Source organism: Phyllostomus discolor, chromosome 14 (assembly GCF_004126475.2).
Source record: "Phyllostomus discolor isolate MPI-MPIP mPhyDis1 chromosome 14, mPhyDis1.pri.v3, whole genome shotgun sequence".
NCBI lineage: Eukaryota > Metazoa > Chordata > Mammalia > Chiroptera > Phyllostomidae > Phyllostomus > Phyllostomus discolor.
The window spans coordinates 12,507,095-12,527,943 of NC_040916.2; the positions used below are offsets into that span (position 1 = coordinate 12,507,095).

The 20,849-nt window shown below is 49.2% G+C and overlaps 1 protein-coding gene across 3 annotated transcripts in view; it reads right to left on the reverse strand.

Annotated features, from left to right (window-relative positions):
• Positions 1-20,849, reverse strand: part of PTPN14 (protein tyrosine phosphatase non-receptor type 14) — a 194,197-nt gene that overhangs the window by 49,793 nt on the left and 123,555 nt on the right. For all 3 annotated transcript variants that reach the window (XM_036015872.1, XM_028530898.2, XM_036015871.1), the window contains exons 10-16: positions 20,541-20,623; positions 17,663-17,720; positions 13,725-13,803; positions 10,292-11,766; positions 6,336-6,479; positions 4,816-5,034; positions 1,731-1,859 (exon numbers count right to left, since the gene is read on the reverse strand). In XM_036015872.1, the coding sequence (XP_035871765.1) occupies positions 1,731-1,859; positions 4,816-5,034; positions 6,336-6,479; positions 10,292-11,766; positions 13,725-13,803; positions 17,663-17,720; positions 20,541-20,623 (2,187 nt within the window). The remainder of the gene's footprint in view (positions 1-1,730; positions 1,860-4,815; positions 5,035-6,335; positions 6,480-10,291; positions 11,767-13,724; positions 13,804-17,662; positions 17,721-20,540; positions 20,624-20,849) is intronic.

Sequence of the window (20,849 nt, forward strand, 5' to 3'; positions counted from 1 at the left end):
CCCTGAACGAGAGAACATGGGACATACCACCTTGCTCTCTCCACTCACCGTGCGATCTTTTCTGAGAGTGTGCCTTCTCAGGTACTTACACCAAGGGTCTATTTCTAAACTTTCTGCAGGGTTCTGAAATCTCTGGAGTGGGGGTGGACAAGATGGGGGCTCAGAGGGGGACCCAGGGCAGGGAGTGGGTGCAGACAGCAGAGAAACGCCGTGCGGCGGGAGTGGGCAGCCCGCACTGGGGGACTGGCTCCTTACACGAGTCCTGACGCCTGGCCCACTGACAGAACAGCGCATCTCTGGGGGACACAGAGAAGCCCCCCCTCACTTATTTGGCTGTAGCGAAGCCTTCTCACAGTCGAAGCAGCCTGCCTCTCTTATTTCTCTGAGGCCTTGAATTTACCTTGCTGCTGAGCATCTAAATCGATGACAAGTTTCGGAGGCTGCCTCACAGACAGACCATTGGACGTCGTGCTGGTGAGGCTGGCCTCTTCTGTCACTCAGGTTTCAGCTCAAATGCCACCCCTCCGTGGGCCCTGGGCTGCCCATCTGAAGAAGCCCCCAGTGACTCTCTGTCCCATTACCTGTCTGCTTTGTCTCCGAGGCACTCGCCACTGTCTGAACTTACGTGACTTGTTCGGTTCTTACCCTCCCCAACCCTCCCTCTAGGGTTCGAGCTCCCTGGGGACAGCGACCGCACCTGTCTCGTTAGGCACAGTGGCCCTCGGGTTAGCACGGATGGTGCCCTGTGTCAAGGTGAATGACATCCTCCCAACTGTATCTCAATCTCATGCAATTCCAAAAGATACAACCACCCTAGAGATTTTAGGAGAATTAACAATTTGTGGGAAGGCCAAATCGAAGGTCAGAGAAGGGCAGGGGCTTTAAAGAGGGGAAGTCCCTCTCACCACTAGCTTCTAACGGGCCGTCCTGGAAAGCAACTGCATGGGACAGTCGATGAAGAAAATGGGCCTTTTCCCCCCCAATCCTCTCTGTCCCTTACCTTTTAAAAATGGTTAGCAAAGGGACGTGTAACACTGTATGTGGTAAAAACCACATGAAACCAGTCCCTCAAATGACTTCAAAACATAAGTTAAAATGTAATGAAAAGAACGAAAGGAAGTGGTTAAGAATTTTTTTTTTAAACTTGAGAATGCAACAAGAAAAGAAACAAAAAAATGTCTCTCCACACAGACAGCGAGCTCCTGGGGAACCGCTGGGTGGCGTGTGCCCATTCTCATGCTGCCACGTAGAGTTCTCTGATTACAACAGTGCAACCATGTTTGACTTGGCAAAGGAAGAAAAAAAATCCTTTTCTCTCCTGAGAGAATAAAGACCCCCACAGGAACAACAGCTTCTGGTCTCTTTTCCACCGATAACCAGGAGGGCAGGCCGGCTGGCCATGCGCCCGGGGCGGTCCAGGTTCTCAAGTTCCAATGGAAAGACCATGGCTTTGTTCAGCATGCACGGGTGAGCAGCCTCTTTCTGTGCATTTGATTTTGGTTCACGGCCATGCAGGGAAGAGAGTTTAAAGGCTGATGGAAATGGGCTGCAATACATTGTCTCTGGGAAGCAAAACGAATTCATGTGGACGCCAGAAGAGAAGACGTGTGCACGCCAAGGAGAAAAGGGTTTGCAGAGCACAGTGCTGCCGGGAGAGGCAGGGAGCAGCCCCTCTCTGGCCAGCGCCACCCCCTGCCACCCCCCCCCGGAACAGACCGCTGTCCCCTTACCTCTTCCGCGGTGACCATGGCGATCACGTTGGCTCCCTGCTCCCACACCATCTGCCAGAAGTCATGGCACGTGTGCGGCAGGGGCCCCTGCGTGGCTATGTAGTGCCATTCTGCCCCACCAACCACCACCTGCAAAGCAAGGACAGCATCGGTGAAGCAACCCCAAGTCCAGGACTTGCTGACCCTGGGCAGGCCATGTTGGTCAGTGCCATTACCAAACACCCTGAGGCCGTGAGAGTTCACAGGAAAATGCTGTTAAAATACATTTTTGTCAGCAACCCACAGTAATTATCTACGAACCGGTGCATTTCAAACACACACACATACACACAGCTCCACACACACAATATTAGATGAATGCATGTGTGTATAACCTAACAGAATTTGTTAGAGGCACGACAGTCATGTTTACCATGTGCAATGCATTTTGATAACTTCCATTCTTTTCTCTACTCTAGTCTATTTAAAAACCAAGCTGGTCCTGACTCCTGAATTGACTGTACACCCCACTACAGAAGAGCACTGGAGAATCAGTGGTCTGTGTCATCCTTCCAAACAGTGCAGAAGTCCACCGTGGACGGAGCGGCTTCAGGAGCGATGTCCTTCTACTGCTGACTTGGTAAGAAGTGCGTCGTAAGCCTCGGTGGTGCCCGCCACTGCACTGTGCCCCCCACGGTAGAGGCGTCACAAAGGCACTTAAGTCAACAGCACGTGTTCTTCTGTCACTGACTCCCCCCTGTACTGTCCCACAGCGTCCAACCGAACTTTGGAGCCATGAGACGGTTTGGGAAAATAAAATCACTACCCCGTGCCGCTCAGAGTGATCTCAGGAGAAGAATTCTGCAGCTACAAATTTCAGCAGCAGAAAAATCGTAAATAAGTGGCTGTGTCCAGAGGGCCAAAGGCCACAGTATCTGGCTGAAATGGTGGCCCTGGCAAGGATTCCTTCTGGGTCCCTTTCCATTCCTGGGCCTTGAGGTTGCAAAGCCAGGCTCTCACACGGCCGCCATGGCAGACTCTAGAGAGTTCTAGAAGCAATGAAGGGATCATTGTTTGAAACTTCTCCCCTCCCTTATTTTATGAAACTCCAGACTAACTTGATTCAAACAAAAACAATGTCAGTTACCGTTTGATTACACAAGGCATGTTTAGGTCAAAGCTGGCAAGCAAAATCCGTTTTCCAAGTACTGGTGGGAGGCAACATCCATATAGTTGCTGGCTGGCTAGGGGTTGGGTTATCAGTGGAGCTGGGATGGATTTTCAACATCAGCCTCCCTGGCACCCACCATATAGGAACCATAAATACTTCCAGAGTATGCTGCTGCCTGGGGCCTTCCAGCAAATTCCCAGTATTGACAGGAGGGTATTAAAAACTGCATTAAAAACACAGCAACCAGTGCTGCTAGGTAGATTTCACAGATGTGATTCCACCTCTGGAGCGAATAAATCTCTGTTCTGTGTTAACGGCCGTTTGGAACCCAGGGAGAAAACATTGGCAAGGTAGACGAGTCTATTCCAAAACCACGGACAAGTTCTTGCAAGCTCCATGGATCTATTAAACGCACCCATGTCTAACCCGGATCCACAGATGGGATGTGGGCCCCGGAGAACACTGGGAAAGGCAGTGCTTCTGTTAAGGACACCCAGTGGGCCCAGCTGATGCCGACTGACAGCTTTTTCCAGACAGCAGATGGAAAATGGGAGAGGAGATGTGGCCAAAAGAACAGCACAGTGTAATATCGCCATGCAAGATTTCCATAGGCATTCTATCAAGAAGCAGCTGTGTGAGTTGCCTCTTTGCTTGATTACATGGCTTTGGCCATCGTCTCGCAATCTAAACGAAGCCCATGCATCGCGCTGTCGTCAGTTCACTGAAGGGTTTCCTGGGTTCGTTTTTCATTGTTTTCGTTCTCACTCGGCAATAAGAGTGAAAAACGCAATCAGACCCATGACGGTGCTCTTCCATATTTCTTTTGACAGCACTTCCTGACACTTAAAAAATACATGCGGTTATCTATGCTCTGTGTGCAAAAGCACTACGCCCCACCTCAGTAGGCTGGTCATATTCTGTACCAAAACGGTAATAACTGGTATATGGGCCAGACATCTGGCTGCGTTTTGGAGGATTTGGCTACAGCTGAAAAGTCCAATGAAGAAAGGCAGGAACTCCAGACAAAGCCAGAAACAGGGTTCTGAGGTTATTGATCATACCAGACTAATCATGTGGACCTTACACTGTTTAAAACATCCTGTAACAATCGCTTTAACACTAGTTCATGAATAGATTTTTCTTTTTCAGAGGGCAGAGCAAATGGTGACGGTCTAAGCAAGTATGTGCTGTCATTAGAGACACTGAGGAAGGTACGCTATTTAGAGTATGGACCCAAGTATCCATCACTCTGAATTCTATTTGGGGTCAACCAGAGCTAATTCAAAAAAATCTATGAAATACTGAGATGGAAAGGTTTGAAGCCACTGAAATATTTAAAAAAAATGTAAGGACACTAACATACTGAATGATGTGGCAAATCTCGCAAGACTCACTATTGAGTGCCCCTTCGGGATTATGTTTAAATTGGTCCACTCTTCTAAATGCAAGGCGACTTTGGGACTTCAGGTGTCACAGCCCTCCCCTGCAGCACTACCAGGGGTTATTATGGGTAAGCTGTGCGGCTCTCGCACGTCGCAAAAACGTCCATGCAGTAAGACAGTGCCTGTGACTTCCAAAGTCTCCCTCCTCTGCTAATTACAAACCGAAAACTCAAGGTTTTTATGTGCGTTTCTGGGAGAGTTATAACCTGAGAGAGAGAGGAATTAAATCCTCTGTCCCGAGCCACCTTCAGAAGTAGCTGACCTGATGTGATGTTTTTCCCACGGCCTCCAGGCTTCCTTCCCGCTGCAGACACAGGCATGCCCTTCCCGGTGAGTAAGTAAGAAAGGCCCAGACGGTCAAAAACATGCCCTCAGGGTCTGGGGACGAGCCAAGGTGCACAGGGGCGGCCAGTCTGACACTTTTTTCTCCCTGCATTTTCACCTCTAACCCAGCCGTCTCCTCCAGACCTCCCCGGCGCGCTCCCCGCCTCACCTTGATGTGGGAGGCATTGATGTAGCCCGTGTTGTTTTCTTTGGTCGGTATCAGCTCGACTCGATTCTCCTCATAGGGGACGACTTCGCGGATCCGGCTGCGCTCAGCATTTTCGGGCAGCGCCGCTGTGCTGAAAATGCCATTCGCCTTCTTCTTTGGGATTTGCTCGTATTCCGTGAACACCATTCCCTCTTCCAGCTTCTTCTTCAGGGTTCTGAACTGCAACAGAAATGAACCTTCAGCTCGATGGACGGTTTTAACCAAAAGCCCCACCAAAACAACCCGATTTCTTTCAATATTGACCCTGATGGTGTTAGTAAGGAGTTCCAAGATGCCCAAGTGAAGCTCGATTACTTGGTCTCATTACTGACCACGTTGCTAGTTCCAGTAACCAATCTCCTTTGCACTTACACCTCCAACAGGACACATCTGCAAGACCGGGCAAGAGCTGAAATTCACAATTGGTATTTTTGTTATTGACACCTCTGTTTAAAGTCTTAATGTAAGGAGATTTTTGGTCTTAATAATCCAAACATCCTTTTCTCCACAAACACAGCTCCTTTTACTGGGCTGAATCCTCAGATGCTACTGGTGCATAGTCCTGCAATTCTGAGGATTAAAATAAAAGTCTCTCTGCTTTTATTCTTCCTATGGCCAAACTACTAATTACAATAATAGGTATTACTTGGATTAAATAATTCCTCTAAAGTCCCTTCTGGTTTTAAAAACATGCTAATACTTCACATATCCTGATAGGAATCTAAAACCCTCGTGGTATGAGCACTCTACACCTGTTTCTTTAACCTGATAGCAATTTCAGGAACCAAAGGATCACCTTCCTTCACCTCTAAAATACTAGCATGCAATTTAAGCAGCACATTAAGAGAACTCTGGCCTGGCTGGTGTAGCTCAGTGGATTGAGCGTGGGCTGTGAACCGAAGCATTGCAAGTTCGATTCCCAGTCAGGGCACATGCCTGGGTTGGAGGCATGGCCCCCAACAACTTCACACATTGATGTTTCTCTCTGTCTCTCTTTCTCCCTCCCTTCCCTCTCTAAAAATAAATAAATAAATAAATAAATAAATAAATAAAATCTTTAAAAAAAGAATTTACCTATAAAAAAAGAGAGAATTCTGTAAATGCTTGGGTGAAATACTCACTTTCTAAATAATGGTAATCATTCATAAAAATCATCGACATCGAGAGCCACGTCAATTGTTTAACTTTCTCACTTTGCGGAAAGGGAAAGAGGCCCGAAGACGCGGAGTGACCCGGCCGAGGCCCCGTGGTCAAGGGGCTGGTCTCTTCAGGCAGCCGTCACTGTGCCAACTCGACGAAGAAACATCAGGTCCTTGGCACAGACCCACTTATTACAACACAGCTAGACTACGTCTCGCTCATCTCAAATAGAATTAATTCATCAAATAAACCCCAGTGCTGGCATGTTTGGGCAAGGACAGGGCTCTGGAATCCTCGGAGCACAGGGAGTGGGTCACGTGCTGGGCCGGCCTGGCGCTTACCCTCTCGTCCATGGGAATCCGGGAGCCGTCAGCTCGGCTGTCTTCCCGCCCTGAGACCCGAGCGACCGCGAGCCCGTTCAACGCTGCCAACATCAGCGGCCTCTTCTGCGCCTCCAGGCCTGCCATCTTCTGCTTCTCTAGATTCTTGCGGCAAGAAAAGGCATGTTCCCATTGTTTATAATACCAGCGGAGTTCTGGAATGTGTTTTAATCTCCCCAAATCTGTGACTCCCCAGCCAAGGAATGCAGACACTCACCATTAGCAGGGCAAATCCAAACGCAGCCTACCCATCAATTCCCACTGTGCCGAGGAAGCCCGTGCCTACAGAGCTCTTGTGTTAAAATAGGTGAATCCGTGAACAAACAACAAGCAAACAAGAGCAAAGGCTCTGTACAAATGCATCCTGCGACAGGGCTCACCAAAAACAATGAAAAAACAAACAAACAAAAAACCCCAATGTATAAGCAAGGTACCTGCAACCGGGGCTCACAAAAAAAAAAACACACACAAATACTGTGTGATGCATTGTTTAGAGAGCCGAACACACACATTGTAAAGAAAAACCTGCTCAAGTTTCCATTCTGAGGGGTTAACTAGAAGGATGTTAATCCTGTACTGAACCTCCAGTCCTTGAAATGTCACTCCCAGGATGAGAGCTGATGTGACTTAGCCAAGGAGCTCCCACCGAAGCCTGGGGCCAGCTAGGACGACGCCCCGGGCAGGCCCTTCGTGAAGGACGGAGTAGACATGGCCACGGCTCCCAACGACCGTGGTGGGACCCCGCTGATGAGACCCAGCTGTGAGAATACGCAGTTGGGGGCTGAGCAGACCACGTAGGGAGAGGTTGGAGGTTGACACCTGGCCGTCGCTGGTGGCTTTTGGACCAGCACTGTGCTCTGAGGCTGGCTCGGTCAGGGTCGGGTGCCAGGCCCCCTGCTGTGTGGCCTCGTGACCTCACAGCTGGGCAGGGCAGGAAACACCTCCTTTTACTCACTTCACACAACCCAGTGAGAGCACGTCCCCAAAACCATTTTGTTGTAAAGTCGGCAGAACTGAGGGACTTCATAAAGCAGGGGGAGATTTTGAGCCAAATGCAAGTGAACCAGTTTGCAGACTCCCTGAGCTGCTGCACATGAAGGGGCCCTCGTATCCCAAAGAAACCAAAAGGTTTCTTTTCAAGCCTTTTGGTGGATTTGCTTAGTCCACCGTTTGTCAATCTACTCCCCAGACAGAGGTGTCGTGATGGGACCGTGGCGCTGGCAGACGGCACAGAGTGAGAGGGTTATTCTGGCGGTGGTGAGGGGATGGCGCCTCACTCATTCCCCGGGTTCCACCCGCACCTGAGCGGGCCCTGCGTTTGTGAGCGGCACTGCCCTCGAGATCAAGTGCCTCCTCCAGGGACAGGGAGGACCCACTAGGCAAACCAAAGGTGCTTCTCAGGGGGAATAACTGTGACAAGTGAGAAAACCACTGAAGAACTTTCAGCCAAAAGGTATAACAACCTTAAAAATAGTGACTCTGGCCCTGGCCGGGTGGCTCAGAGGGTTGGAGCATCATTCCGTGCACCAAAAGGCTGCTGGTTTGATCTCTGGTCAGGGCACATGCCTAGCTTGTGGGTTCGATCCCCAGTCAGGGCACATACAGGAAACAAGTAATCAACGTTTCTTTCTCTTTCTCCCACCACCCCTCCCCCGTCTCTCTAAAATCAATAAACATATCCTCAGGTGAGAATTAAAAAAAAATTAGTGACCCTGGTTTCTCCATCCCAGGCAGATTTAGAAAAATCTGAATTTACATTTTGGGGTTTTTTGTTTGCTTGCTTTTAAGTCTGTTTTTGTGAGAGAGAATTCCCCCACCCCCCATGATCTCTTCAGCTGAGAACTGGTTTCACAACTCGGCAAAGCTTTGAGAGCCTAATTTTGGAAGAATGGGACTGTGGCCCTTCTGATAGTCCCGCCTGCAGGGCAGGTGCCCCTCCCGGGGCCTAAGGCAACAGGTCAGGAACTCGCCTGGTGGGAAAGGACAGCCCAGGGGCAAACCCTCTCTCTCAGCTCCTTCTCAACACGTACCCTATCGGCTAATTGCCAGAGATAAAAAAGGAAAAAGAAAACAAAGATCTGATTTGGCCTTTTCTCTTCCCTGCAGCGGATCTGGGGTCAGGGGCTAAATGTGGTTGCGCAGCAGCAGGAGCCAGAACGAGCGGCTGCCCAGACCGCAGGCCCGGGTCACCCGACCCACAGACAGGCAGCTGCTCCTGAGCTACGGAAAGTGGCTGCAGGGCGAGTTCTCGCCTCCCCTGGCCCTCCAGTTCCTCTTGGGCTGAATTTTCTCACTGTTCTCCTACCCTCAGGAGGCCCAGCCTTCTCTTCTTACCTTCTTCTAAGCCAGGCGAAAGCTGCCCATTGGTGGGGAGGGCAGAGGGGCATCGGGCAGGTGGAGAGGAGGCCGGGGTGAGCTTCCTCATCAAAAGCCGGATGGAGAACCACACGGCACTGTCACCATCACGCCCCGCACACTGGCTCGCTGAGGAACCTCCTGACCCTGCTCTAAGGCCAAGGCACCCGCCCTGGGAGCAGTCCTGGGGCCCCCAAGTATGTGGGATTTGGGCGAAATTTCACGGGGGACAGTGCAGTAGGGATGGGGCAACAATGCTCCTGACGAGTTAAGGGTGAGGTCAGCTCTTCGCTATTATCCATCTGGACAGGACGGGACAGCACACGGGACACGTGGGAGCAGCCCCTTGCTGCCCGGTGATGATGCATGAAGCTCCGTGTAGCAAATCCATGCCCTGAGTCTGGCTACGGTCTTCTGTTTAATACAAGTAACAAGAGAAGTGGAGGGACCTGCCCAAAATGGGCCCATAGGACGGACCATCAATAAACACGGGGCCAGTGAAGTTGCTGAGCTGCGTTAAAGGAGGGCACCTGGAGCCAGGAAGTGCTGAAAATCCCTCTCTGCCATAAATTACACAGCCTCCCCCAAGGCGCCCAGCTGGAATTCCATCCCCCAGCCAAGTGGTTGGGTCACCAGAGGCATGAGCACATCGGTCAGAATTTCCCCTCCAGGTTTGCAAGCAGTGGAAAAAGTTACACCTGCCCCCAACGCTTAGCCCCCACTCCACTGACGGCCAGCACTGGGAGGCTGAGAGAGTTGTTAAGGTCTGTCTAGAATAACAGAGTTGTTCCAGATTAGATCCCTGAACCCTGGAATTGGCTTCCTTAAAACACTGGCCCTTGACTGATCTTTGCAGGTTGATTCCCACTGGAGACTCGGGGAGACTTATGAATGAAGGAAGTCTAAAGAATGGCATTCAAAGCAAAGTTTAAGGTGCGACAGCTCCGGAGTTCCTAAAACATGCCGGGGCGGTCTTAAGGGACGTTTACCATTACCAGTTCATGGTAATGTTCTTGGCTTTGTGTTACACATCTATGGAAAAGACCTGAAAACCAGCCTGGACACACCATGCTCTAGTAAACATCGGTGGGCCACCCTGACATACAGATGGACAGAGAAAACTCCTAAGAGATGTTGCTCTTCTAATATCTATTGGGGAAGGGGGAATGCTTTCCTCTGGGAAAACCCCCCAAAAGGTCAACAGGGGTAGGCAGGTGAGCTCCTCACAGCTCACACGGTAAGTCTGATCCTTACAGCAAAGTGATGGCCTAGCCCCCATCCCAACACCACCCACCTGTCACGTCCCAACTCCGTGCCTGCTCTTTGTACCAAGAACGGGAGATCTATTGGAAGGGACAAAAACCAGGCTTTGTGAAATAAAATAGCCCCTGTTTCATTGCCAGGTGACTCTCTGAATCCCTAACGCCTTCGCACCTTCTGCGATGTCGGAGGCACATGCGCTTTCCTGACAAACTCTCGCAGGGACAAGGGCCCGAGGAGCTTTGGGGGGCACCAGCCTGTGTACCTGCCCCCAGTGTGCCCTGGGCGGGGTCGACACTCACCCTGATCATCATCTCTCTTTCTATGATGCTGTCTTCCAGGGAAAACATCTCGGACACGGGTCTCTCCTTCACGGGCTCCTTTTTGACCCGCTCCTTCACGCTGGTCAGGTCGGGCTCCGAGATGGATGGACCGAGGGAGGCCCCGTTGACGGCCAGCTGGTCAGCGCGGGAGACACTGATGGCCTTGGCCGGCCCGTGCCTCAGCACCCTGGCCCTGGCAACGGCAGGAGGAAGGCTAGCCTGGTCCTGCCTCAGAGCCCCGTTGCTGACGCTCTTCCTTGGGCCCGGGTACTCGGGAGGGGGTTTGTTGGGGATCCGGGCTAAGGCCGCCTGCAGCTGGGCGCTGTACTCCATGTTCTCGCGGATCCCGGGGATCCGGGCCACCGATTCCGCTGCCTCCTCCTCCTCCTCGCTCTCACTGCTATGGATCAGCATCGTGGCATCCGAGAAAGTCTTCTTGTGGTGGTATTGGGGCAGCGTGGGGACCTCGTGGCCCCCGGGCACCTCCTTGGGCGGCCCCTGCTCCCGCAGAGTGTTGCGGCGCGCCATGGGGATGTTGAGGGACTTGAGCGTCATGGCCTCCATGCCCCGCACCATGCTGCTCATCACCTCCAGGCTGTGGCGCTTGTTCACCGTGCCGTGGTGCTTGGTGGACATGAGGGGCTCGCTCACCTCCTGCAGCGACTGGTGCACCACCGGGGCGCTGTCCTCCTGGAAGGTCTTCACGGACAGCTGCACCTTGCGCGTCACCAGGTCGGGGCTGCTGCCGCTGACATACTTGTGGCGGTGACTGGCCAGGTCCGGGGTGCTGGTGGCGGGGCGGGGCCGTGGGTAGGGGGGCGGCGGTCTGAAGAGATAGTGTTTGAGCATGTGGGCTGTGTTGTGGCTGTGGGTGCCCTGGAGCTGCATGTTGGCCAGCTCTGGGGTGCTCACCGTGTGGGAGATGGCACTTGCCCCCGACTTGCTGGGCACTGAGCTGTTCTTTGGGTTTATCTGGTCAGATGGACCGACAAGTTTGTTACTGTAGCCCCCTTGTGGCCCGTAAGGGACACTGTAGGGGTGCCTCTCCCGCATCTCTGGCTGGCTGTACACCAGGTCCTCCGGCTGGTTGTAGGCATGGGTGTTGATGATGTTGAGATTTCGCAGGGACTGGCTCTGGCTGTCTGCATGCATGAGCCCCCTCTTCATCTGGCGCATGACCGTGTCGTAGTCGGGGGTCGGCCGGTACGAAGGCACGATGATGGCGCTGTGCCGGTGGCTGGGGATGTAGTCGGCGCGCATGATGTCGCTGCCGGGGATGCTGAGGTTGGAAGAGACGGGAGACGCCTGCATGAAGCTCTGGGAGCAGTTCAGGGAGTTGATGCTGTGAACGCTACACACGCTGCCGTTGGCGATGGTGCCGTTTAAGTAATTCAAGTCCAGGCTGTTGTGAGAGTTGCAATAGAAGGCATCTTCGTTCCCGTGGAAAATGCTGTCTACGAGAGGTCAAACAAAGGCACGTGAACCATCCTGCTTCAATTAAATCCATCCTTACACTCACAGGGGTGACGTCACCGAAAGACGTCAGAAAGAGTGCAAAGCCATAGTCTCCACCCACACGTTCCCTAGAAACCTGAATGTTTCTTGGACGAGATGCCCACCTACAGAAGGGAGGATTTTCAAGCATACTGAAAAGGAAACGGGAATCTAAACAAAGAGAGCAATGAACATTTGGACTAGGAACCCTCCTGGTAAGTTAAGTTCTCCGTTGTGCCACGAGGTGTGAAATCAGGCAGCAGCACACGTGGCCTCCGTGTTGGCCTCCGTGTGGCCTTCTCTTGCTCAGGGCTCAGCAACAGGACTGGCTACTTGGGCCGAGGGGCCAAGAGCTTTTAGGGGGCAACAGATTTGAAGTTACTGTGTACTTGGGGATGATCTACAATGCCAAAGGTCCCTCTTACCAGAGGGACTGCTAAGTCATCACAAAGACATGAGACAAATCGTACAGCCAGGGGTCAGCATGCGTGGCTCACACCTTCTCATCAGCAATCAATGGAGGGTAAAATAAGAACCAGGAGTTCTTTAAGCCACTGCCTAAAACTCACAGAGGCCAAGCCACGTAAAAATTAATGGTAGCTTACAGAGGTGCCTAAAGAGATGATAACAACAGCAACAAAGCAGATTTGTAAAGTGAGGCCTGATTGAGGTGCCCAGTGTTCCTTCAATATACACACGCACGCCCCTCTACCTCCTCCCAAAACACCTTTCTGTGAGCAAACTCCACGCATTTTTCACACTAGATTTAATCCTAAGTAAAGCAGAGAGAGAGACAGAGGCAGAAAGGATGACGAACAGAAGCGGTGACTGTGAACACTCGGCTGCCTGAGCAGGAGGGGCGAGGTCTCGGACCAAAGGAGATGAGTGGTCCAGCTGCCCCAGGAGACCGCAGAGCCAAACGCTGCACTAGCTGCCTCTGCGGGTTTCCGGGGGTCGCTGCTCCCTGCAGAGGCAGGCTAACTCTGCTGGTCTGCTCGTGACCAGCAGTGTTGCATAAATGAAGTAGCCTTAATTACCTTAGTGTTCACGCTCCCATGGACAGTGCAGAGAGACTCAACACAGCAACACACGACAATACAGACACTTCCCACTGAACACGCCCATGTTCTACCTTTAATACCGTTCCTTCTCTGAGGTGCGGGCAGCGTCACGGTCGACAGCACCGGCTGGCGGCCGAGACGCCCGTTTTCACATGCAAACTCCTCCCCTGCCCTTTCTGTATCCCAGTTTCGTACTCGTAAATTGGAAACAGTACCAGGATTATCTTGAGGGTTAAAAGACGTGATACATTGCAAGTGCGAGAAGGCTGCCGAAGGAGAGGAATTCCTCTATAAATGTTAGTTGTCGTTACGATAATCATTGTATCACAATGGTTTGTTCACACATTCTGCACAGGAGTTTAAAAAGAGGAATGGAACACATTTCCTTCGCAAGTGCTCGGACAAAGGGGCTGGTGGGAGAGATGGGGCAACAGCTAATGTGCAGGGTGGGCATCATTTGTGTACTTTTTCAGTTATCCCGGAGGCCTGTGTCCCCTGTCACCACGAAAGCCACACTGACAGCTCCTGGCAGTGAGGGGGAAGGGTGCTCTGCTGGGCTTCGCTGACACCCTCTCTTGTCTAAGCCCACTTGCAAGAAGAAGGAGGGAAGATCCTTGCTCACGGGGCCTCTTCCCAACCCTCTTCACAGCCAATTCTTGGGACTTTTTTCTCTCAGGGATAAATAATATTCTACGCTTCTCACAAACTGAAGCTGCTGCTTGCTGCCCTTCAGACAATGACAAGATTAAAAATGAAAGTGTCGCTGTCATCTAAAAAGAATACAGTGAAGTCCTCTTTCCTGCTTACCCGTCATCAACTGTTCGTCTTAAGGAGGGGAAATGGCAAGCCCGAGTTACCTTGTGAAGTGTGTGTTTCCGAGTAGTGTTCGCCACACTGGACGTGCATGGGCGGCAGGATGTACGGCTGCTGCCGGGGCTGGAACAGAGAACACAGCACAGGCGGGGGGTCGCACGCAGCACCGACGGCCGTCTGCTGCCCTGGACATCCAGCCGAGCGCAGGCCCGTCCCGGCACCCGCCTGCATCCGCAGGGCAGTGCACCAGGACGCTCTGCAACCCACCCTGGACCCAACCCCACTCTTCTCATCCATGCCCAGCCCTCTGCACCCCATCCCCAAGTCGGAACTGCAGAAACAAGACGGGAGAAATAAGGAGGCTGGCTCCCGGTGAGGAGGACAAAGACCCTACAATCAACACGGACACATCTATTTATAATCTATTGTCTAACATACTTGCAGAGCTCCCGCTGCCTTTTTTATAGAACAGAAATGCCTACATTGGTAAGATACATTAACAATGGCTAGCAAGTGCTGGTTCGTTCAGAGACATATTCAGAGTGCAACCCAAGAACCCTACCATCTCCAAGAAACAAATTGCTTTTTTCCTAAGTACACAAGACAACACTAATCTAAAACAGGCAATGTCATTGTTGTTTTCTCAACTGTGTTTTTCAGTTACAGTTCACATTCGATATTATTTTGTATTAGTTTCAGGTGCACAGCACAATGCTTAGACAATCATATCAGGAGTACTTTGTAAAGTACACAATTGTCTAACCACGGCCTTTTTAAAGGGAGTAACAGAAAACACGTATATTATTAAGTTCCACATTGGAATAATGAGAATAAGGGGGCACCCTGTTTCACTCTGTTCAAAACTGGCTGCCTCCTGGAGCCACAGGCCCCTAACACCCTCGCAGCTGCACCTAGGACCCCAGTTCACAGCGTCCCATCACCCTCAAACAGGGCGGCCGCGTCAGGCTGGGCCCACTTGCAAATTTACATAAAAATCACAAATGTAATTCACAACAATGAGCCCACAGTTCTCAAGACCACATACTGGCCCTCCCATTGTAGACTCAAATGTGAAAGGCGCTGCCTGCAGAGAATCCAGGTCAACCAACCACCCCTCCAGTGAGGAATCTTTTTTATAAGGCTCTTAAAAATGGCCATTCAGACTCAGTCTGAATAACTTCCTGCTGCAGGGGAGGGCAGAGCTTTCGAAGAACAAAACAACGCTTAGATAAGTTCGGTATTTGGTGAGCCAACAAAGGAAACGTGATTGGTCGCTAACGTGATCCTCAGCTACTCATTTAACCTCAGTAGGTCTCAGCGTCCTGTCAATCAAACCAAGCCTCCTCCCTCCCCTTCTTCAAACACGATCCATTTTATTCATATATTGGGGTTCTAGGTGAGGCTTTGCTTGCAGAAAGAGTGTGGATGCTAAAACATTTTGAGCTGTAAAGTTATAAACTACCAAACAGAATGACCTCTTATATTTCCATTTGATTATTTTAAAATTAGTCTTACAGATATTCACTGAAATGTGGCCGCTTTGGGGGAAAAACTGAGATGACACCAAAAAGCGCGCCAAAGCCAGCAGGGGTCACACTCTCTCCGCCTCTCTCAACAGAGGATGAGCGCTCCCCCAAGGTCTGAGTGAATAACTTATCCGCTACAAATAAGGCTTCAGCCTCAAAGGGAGAAAAAAAAAAGGGCAAGGGATACAAAAATTTTAAAAATATGGGAAGAAGAGACAAAGAATTGAAATTAATGTAAGAAAGTTCAGGGTACCAAAGAAAAGGCGTTATATCAACTCTCTTAAATATTTCCAAATCTCCTTTGGCAGGTTTTTGAGTTGCAATTTAGAAATATATTTCCAATTCTTAGTAATACATCATTCAACTCAATTTTTCCAGGGTCGGACAACCAGTCTGAAGGATTAAAAAAAAAAATGACGGGGAGGGATTCACACAAAGGAATGGAAATACAGGCAATGGCGGCTCACTGCCTTCTCTCGCTCTCATTTAAAAAAACAAACAAATAAACCAAAAAGGGACTGTTTATGAACTGGCATAAGTATAGCAGCAAAGGACAATAATAAGTAATCCCCCTGACACCACTTCAGGATTACGTTATTTATTCCACCTTTTACATCTGCTAATATATTATTCTATTTCTTTCCAGACCTGCTAATACAACACCCAGTGGCATGCCACAGTATAGGCAGCAGAAGGGCAGGGGAAAGGGTAATGGGGCCTCCTGGTTATCAGCAAGGAAGCCGAAGGAAACGACGTTATCTGGTTTGACTCTCACTCAATCCTAGGAACCCCTGGTGAAGTGGTTCAGTCCCAAGAGAGAAGCCATGAATCTGGCTTCCTGTAGACTGCCTTCCTGCCAATCCCAGAGGAAAGCCTCTAGTCTTCTCCAGACAATTAGAAAGAAGATTAGATCATTCTAATCTTCATGAGAGGTTAGAGATTAGATCACAAGACAGCCTGAAAACACTTTGCCTCCCACGGTGTTCCTTGGACAGAGAGGAAACCTTATCTCACTAATAAAAACACTGGGGTCTAAAGAAGGGAAAACAAGAATAATATTCACAAAGGAGAAGAGCAAAGACGCCAGTGCCGTAAACAAAGCTCCTGGACCTCCTGGAGAAGGGCTCCAGGCGACCCCTAGATCTCTAGAGCAAGTGCACCTGTCCGATGCGTGTGAATAAATAATGCCAAGATTCACAGCATTCACATGGATGCTCAGGCATTAGTACGTGATGATATAACTCTAGAACTCTAGGGGTTCACATCTATGCATCCCCCGTGCAAAAAAAATTCCTCAAAACTCTCCTATTAAAAGACAAGTTAAAAATACATAATTCTTGCATACCTTATATATATTATGTATTAAAATTTTCAATTTTATTTGTCTTTTAACTCAAAGAAACTATTCATTTAGAAAAATTGAAAGGTCACATGTTTAACTATGTACAAAAAATCATAACCTAAACTAATGAATTATGGCTTAAAACAAGTAGAAAACTTTAAAGTAAATCAATTCTTCGATACCTTTCTATTATATTACCTTTAAGGAATCCTCAGAATAAGACACAGCCTAAGGCAAAACACATGTAGTGAAATTAAAGTTGTGTTTCCTTATTCACATGGTGAGGAGAGCAGTTTAAATTAAAAAAAAAAGCTAATGTTAGGTAGAAAAGTGGATGCATTCAAATTTTGTTGCTCTTAAGATCAGAAAAAGTGCATTTAATCTTCCCAAATGAGTACTTGACCTGAGAACATCAGCTAGGTTCCTTCAATTTCTGCTCATCTAAAAAGCATTTTCTTTTTTTTTTCTGAGTTTTTTTTAAAGATTTTATTTATTTATTTCTAGAGAGGGAAGGGAGAAAGAAAGAGAGAGAGAGAGAGAGAGAGAGAGAGAGAGAAACATCAGTGTGCAGTTGCTGGGGGCTGTGGCCTGCAACCCAGGCATGTACCCTGGCTGGGAATCGAACCTGCGACAATTTGGTTCGCTGCCTGCACTCAATCCACTGAGCTACGCTAGCCAGGGCTAAAAAGCATTTTCTGGTGGGTTTACTAAGCTCTGTCTATGGCAGTGAACACAAAAGAATCAGTGGAGCCAATCTCTGAAGGCGTGTCTACACCTTTCAACCAGAAAGTTTATCAAAACAACAGATGGAAACAAGTTGACAGAAACAGTAGGTCGCAGGCTGCAGGAACACGGCCGCATCACCCTGGAATAAGACTTCCTCAAGGGGGAGAACCTCGCCCTGAGCCTCACCCGGAGAAGGGATGGGCGTGAGGGGCGCCGTGGGGCGGGACAGGTGCACATCACACCTCCTCGGCAGACTGCAGTCCTTCTGTGTTCTCACCTGATCTCACCTGGCCACGATGCCCTAGTCACCTCTCCTCTCAAGTTAGCAACGAAAGGACACTCCCTCCCAGCGGATGGACTACTTGATTACCGACGACGGTATACATACCAGAGAATTTCGGCTCCAGGTGGGCTGGCGTCGGATGGGTGGTGGAGAATTGGATTGTCTACATAAAAAGTGGAAAAATAAGAGTGGTTATTGTTTACTAGACCTAAGACAGACAAGACGGTAAGACTAACAGTGAACCATAAACACTTCTGTGAGTAAAGCTAAGAACAATTCCGATTTCTCCTCTTATTCTTTTCTTTATTTTCAAGATGTTTGGAACATACGGTACTTCTACAAAAAGTCTGCAAAGTGATATTAGAAGGATGAAGCTTATTTCTAAAGAAGGATTATGAAGGAAACAAGAAAGATAAACATTCTACCATTATTACATGGATTTTTAAAAATTGTATTTTTGTACCTTTGTATATGTGTAAAAATCTTTCATAATAAAAAAGAACAAAACTACTTTTAAGATACTGCCAAAATGAAAAATTAAAAAATCTAAAATAAATTAAATATTTTGCGGTACAAAGGTGTTTTTAAATAAGATAATACATATTGCAAATATCCATCTGATCAAATCTTTTCCAGACTGAGACTCAACATGATTTTTTAAAAAACAGAGTTAGAAATGAGTGGGGATTAAGAATATCATCAAATTCTCAAGAACTGAAATCAAAGGTTCCTTTGAGAAATAAGTCCCCCAAACCCAGACATGTGCAGTGGGCCATCAAGCTAAAAGTCTTCAATTTAAAGCATTCTCCTTATTTTAGTATTTCATCTTTCTTACCTTTTGGGTGATAAAAATATCTTTTTTTAGCAAAATGTTGGAAACTATAATGTAGCGATACTGGATGTTTTTAAGTGGCCGAATACAATATTGTTAGACTTATTGATAAACACGCTTCCCTCTCTCCTCTACATTTTTTCTCCCCAAGTGAAGACACAGGGGAAGCACCCGCTGGAGCTGATCCAGCAGGTGACGAGTAGTAACTCAGTGAGAGAAGGGAAGAAACCCACGACAGTCCTGCGGGAGTCAGAGGGCGGAGCCCTGAGGAGAGGGAGGCCGTCAGATGACACTGGCTGCATCCAGCTCCAGAGGAGGTTCGGCCTCAATGGAGCCTGTGCTGAGACTCTGCAAGTGTCTGCAGAGTTGACTGCGTACATGGGGTATGTGTGTGCTTTCAAGAGTCCAGTACGGGAAATGTAGAAGCTAAAGAACTCATAAGTATGACATATGGACATGGACTAAAGGGGGGGAAGGTGGGTGGGAGAGGGGGCACAGGGTAGAGGGGAGTGAAGGGGGAAATGGGACAACTGTAATAGCATAATCAATAAAATATATTAAAAAAAAAAGAGTCCCAGTTTTTCTCAGTTGGGAAGTTGGGAACCTCCCACACCTGGTTAGGAAGAAGAAAGGAACGGCCATTGCAAAAGTAGAAAGGAAAAATATCATTTCCTGAGTTTTCTTCAGTCTAATGTGTGATGCTTGCCGATATTTAAAGCAAATACCGCCCAAAACAGAAATAATCTGTAAATTTTATCGTTACTGCTCTTGCTGAGAAAGAGCAATTCTGGTCAAACCAGAATTTGATTACAATAAAATTCACTTCTTCACCTACTTTTTAATTCACCTTAAAGAAGCAGACTATAGAACTCTCGTTAATGGCAAAGACACCCCCTCACATGAAAGGCCACTGCAAAGAGAAGGAACTCAAGGACACAGACAAAGGTGTGGTGACTGACGGGAAGGGGGTAGGCAGGGGTGGAGGAGGGTATAGGGGGACAAATGCCGATGGGAAGGAAAAAGAAAAACAACTGCAAAGGAGTGACCGAGAGGGAGTCTGTCCAAAAGTAAGCCATGTGTGCGTGTGTGCCTACGAGATAGCTCTGGCGACTTAATTTGCCACTTCCCAATCAGGGCTCTTCTGATGGACATCTGCAAACTCTGCCGGCAGATCTAAGACTATGAAATGCGCCTCCAGGCTCTGACAGCGGCCAATTGCAGGGACTGCTGTGACAGAGCTTCCACCGCGAAGAGAAAAAAGTCTGCCAGCACCCGACGATGCGCTTCTGAAATGCGCGCTCCGGCAGAACTGCGTTCGGACCGCACTTGCACGCGCTTGGATGTGTCCACTGGGAGAGTGGAAAGGCAGTCCTTCCCTTGCATTTACATCCCCGAAGTCCTTTGAAACAAAATTAAACACGCCGGGCACCCCAACGGCCGACGCGCTCGGCCAAGGAACACCTTTTGAAGGCAGTCAAGGCAAAGGCAACGATAGCGTGAGCCCCAGCACGCCGTATCCAAGGTCAGGTCACATTTAAGTTCCCTCATCAGACTCCCTTTATCATCCTGATTTCCAAATTAAATTTAAAACACACGCGCACGGACTCGGGACGTCTATTAGTGTCTTCCAAGGCTCCCTCTAATTACCCCGGCCTCTCATTTACAGGGAGATGACATGACCCAGAGGCACACGCAGGGTTGCCCAACTGTGTGAGCGAAACGGGGCTGAGGATGACAGGAGCTTCTTCCCTTTCAAGCTGGCTTGTCGCTGTGGCACACGCTTCTGAACATCCTCCACGTCTGACACGAAGGGGCACCCTGGCAAATTGGGAACGGCTCAGTTCCTCCAAACTCATCGCAGAGGTTGGAAAGGCACTGATAGTAATAGTGGGCCGAGCCCTCCAGGCAGTCGGGCGTTCCAGTCAATTTGTGAATTATCTCCTCTCCCGGCACTGGCAACTGACTACGCCACCCAGGCCTCATCATTAAAGCGCTCTCACTCCTGCCCAGCTTTACACCTTGTTCCTTCAGCTTCTACAAGGAGCCGGGGGGAAAGACTGCACGGAGAAAGTGATCGACAGCATCCCTCGAGCACATGAACCTAATCTGCCCAAACCATCCCTCGAGAAGACAGATGAAACGTTTACTTACTCAGTGCAGATTTTGTTTTGCTTGTAAAACTTGTGCCGTGTAGCAAACAACCGAGAAATGTACTTGGCATTTTCAATATCATCCTGGGAAAAGAAGAGACAGAGAAAAAAAATAAACATTTCTCTGATTATTTATGCATTTGACGAGGAGTCTTCTAAACAGGGACACATTCCTTTCCTTCCTTCCTATCCATCACAAAATAACACCCTGAGCCACAAACCGATGTGCTGAAATTGAGTGGCAGGCAGGTGTATGAGGCCCCTCAAAGGATGACGAGACCAGATTGTCTGCTAAAGAATCCTTTATGCC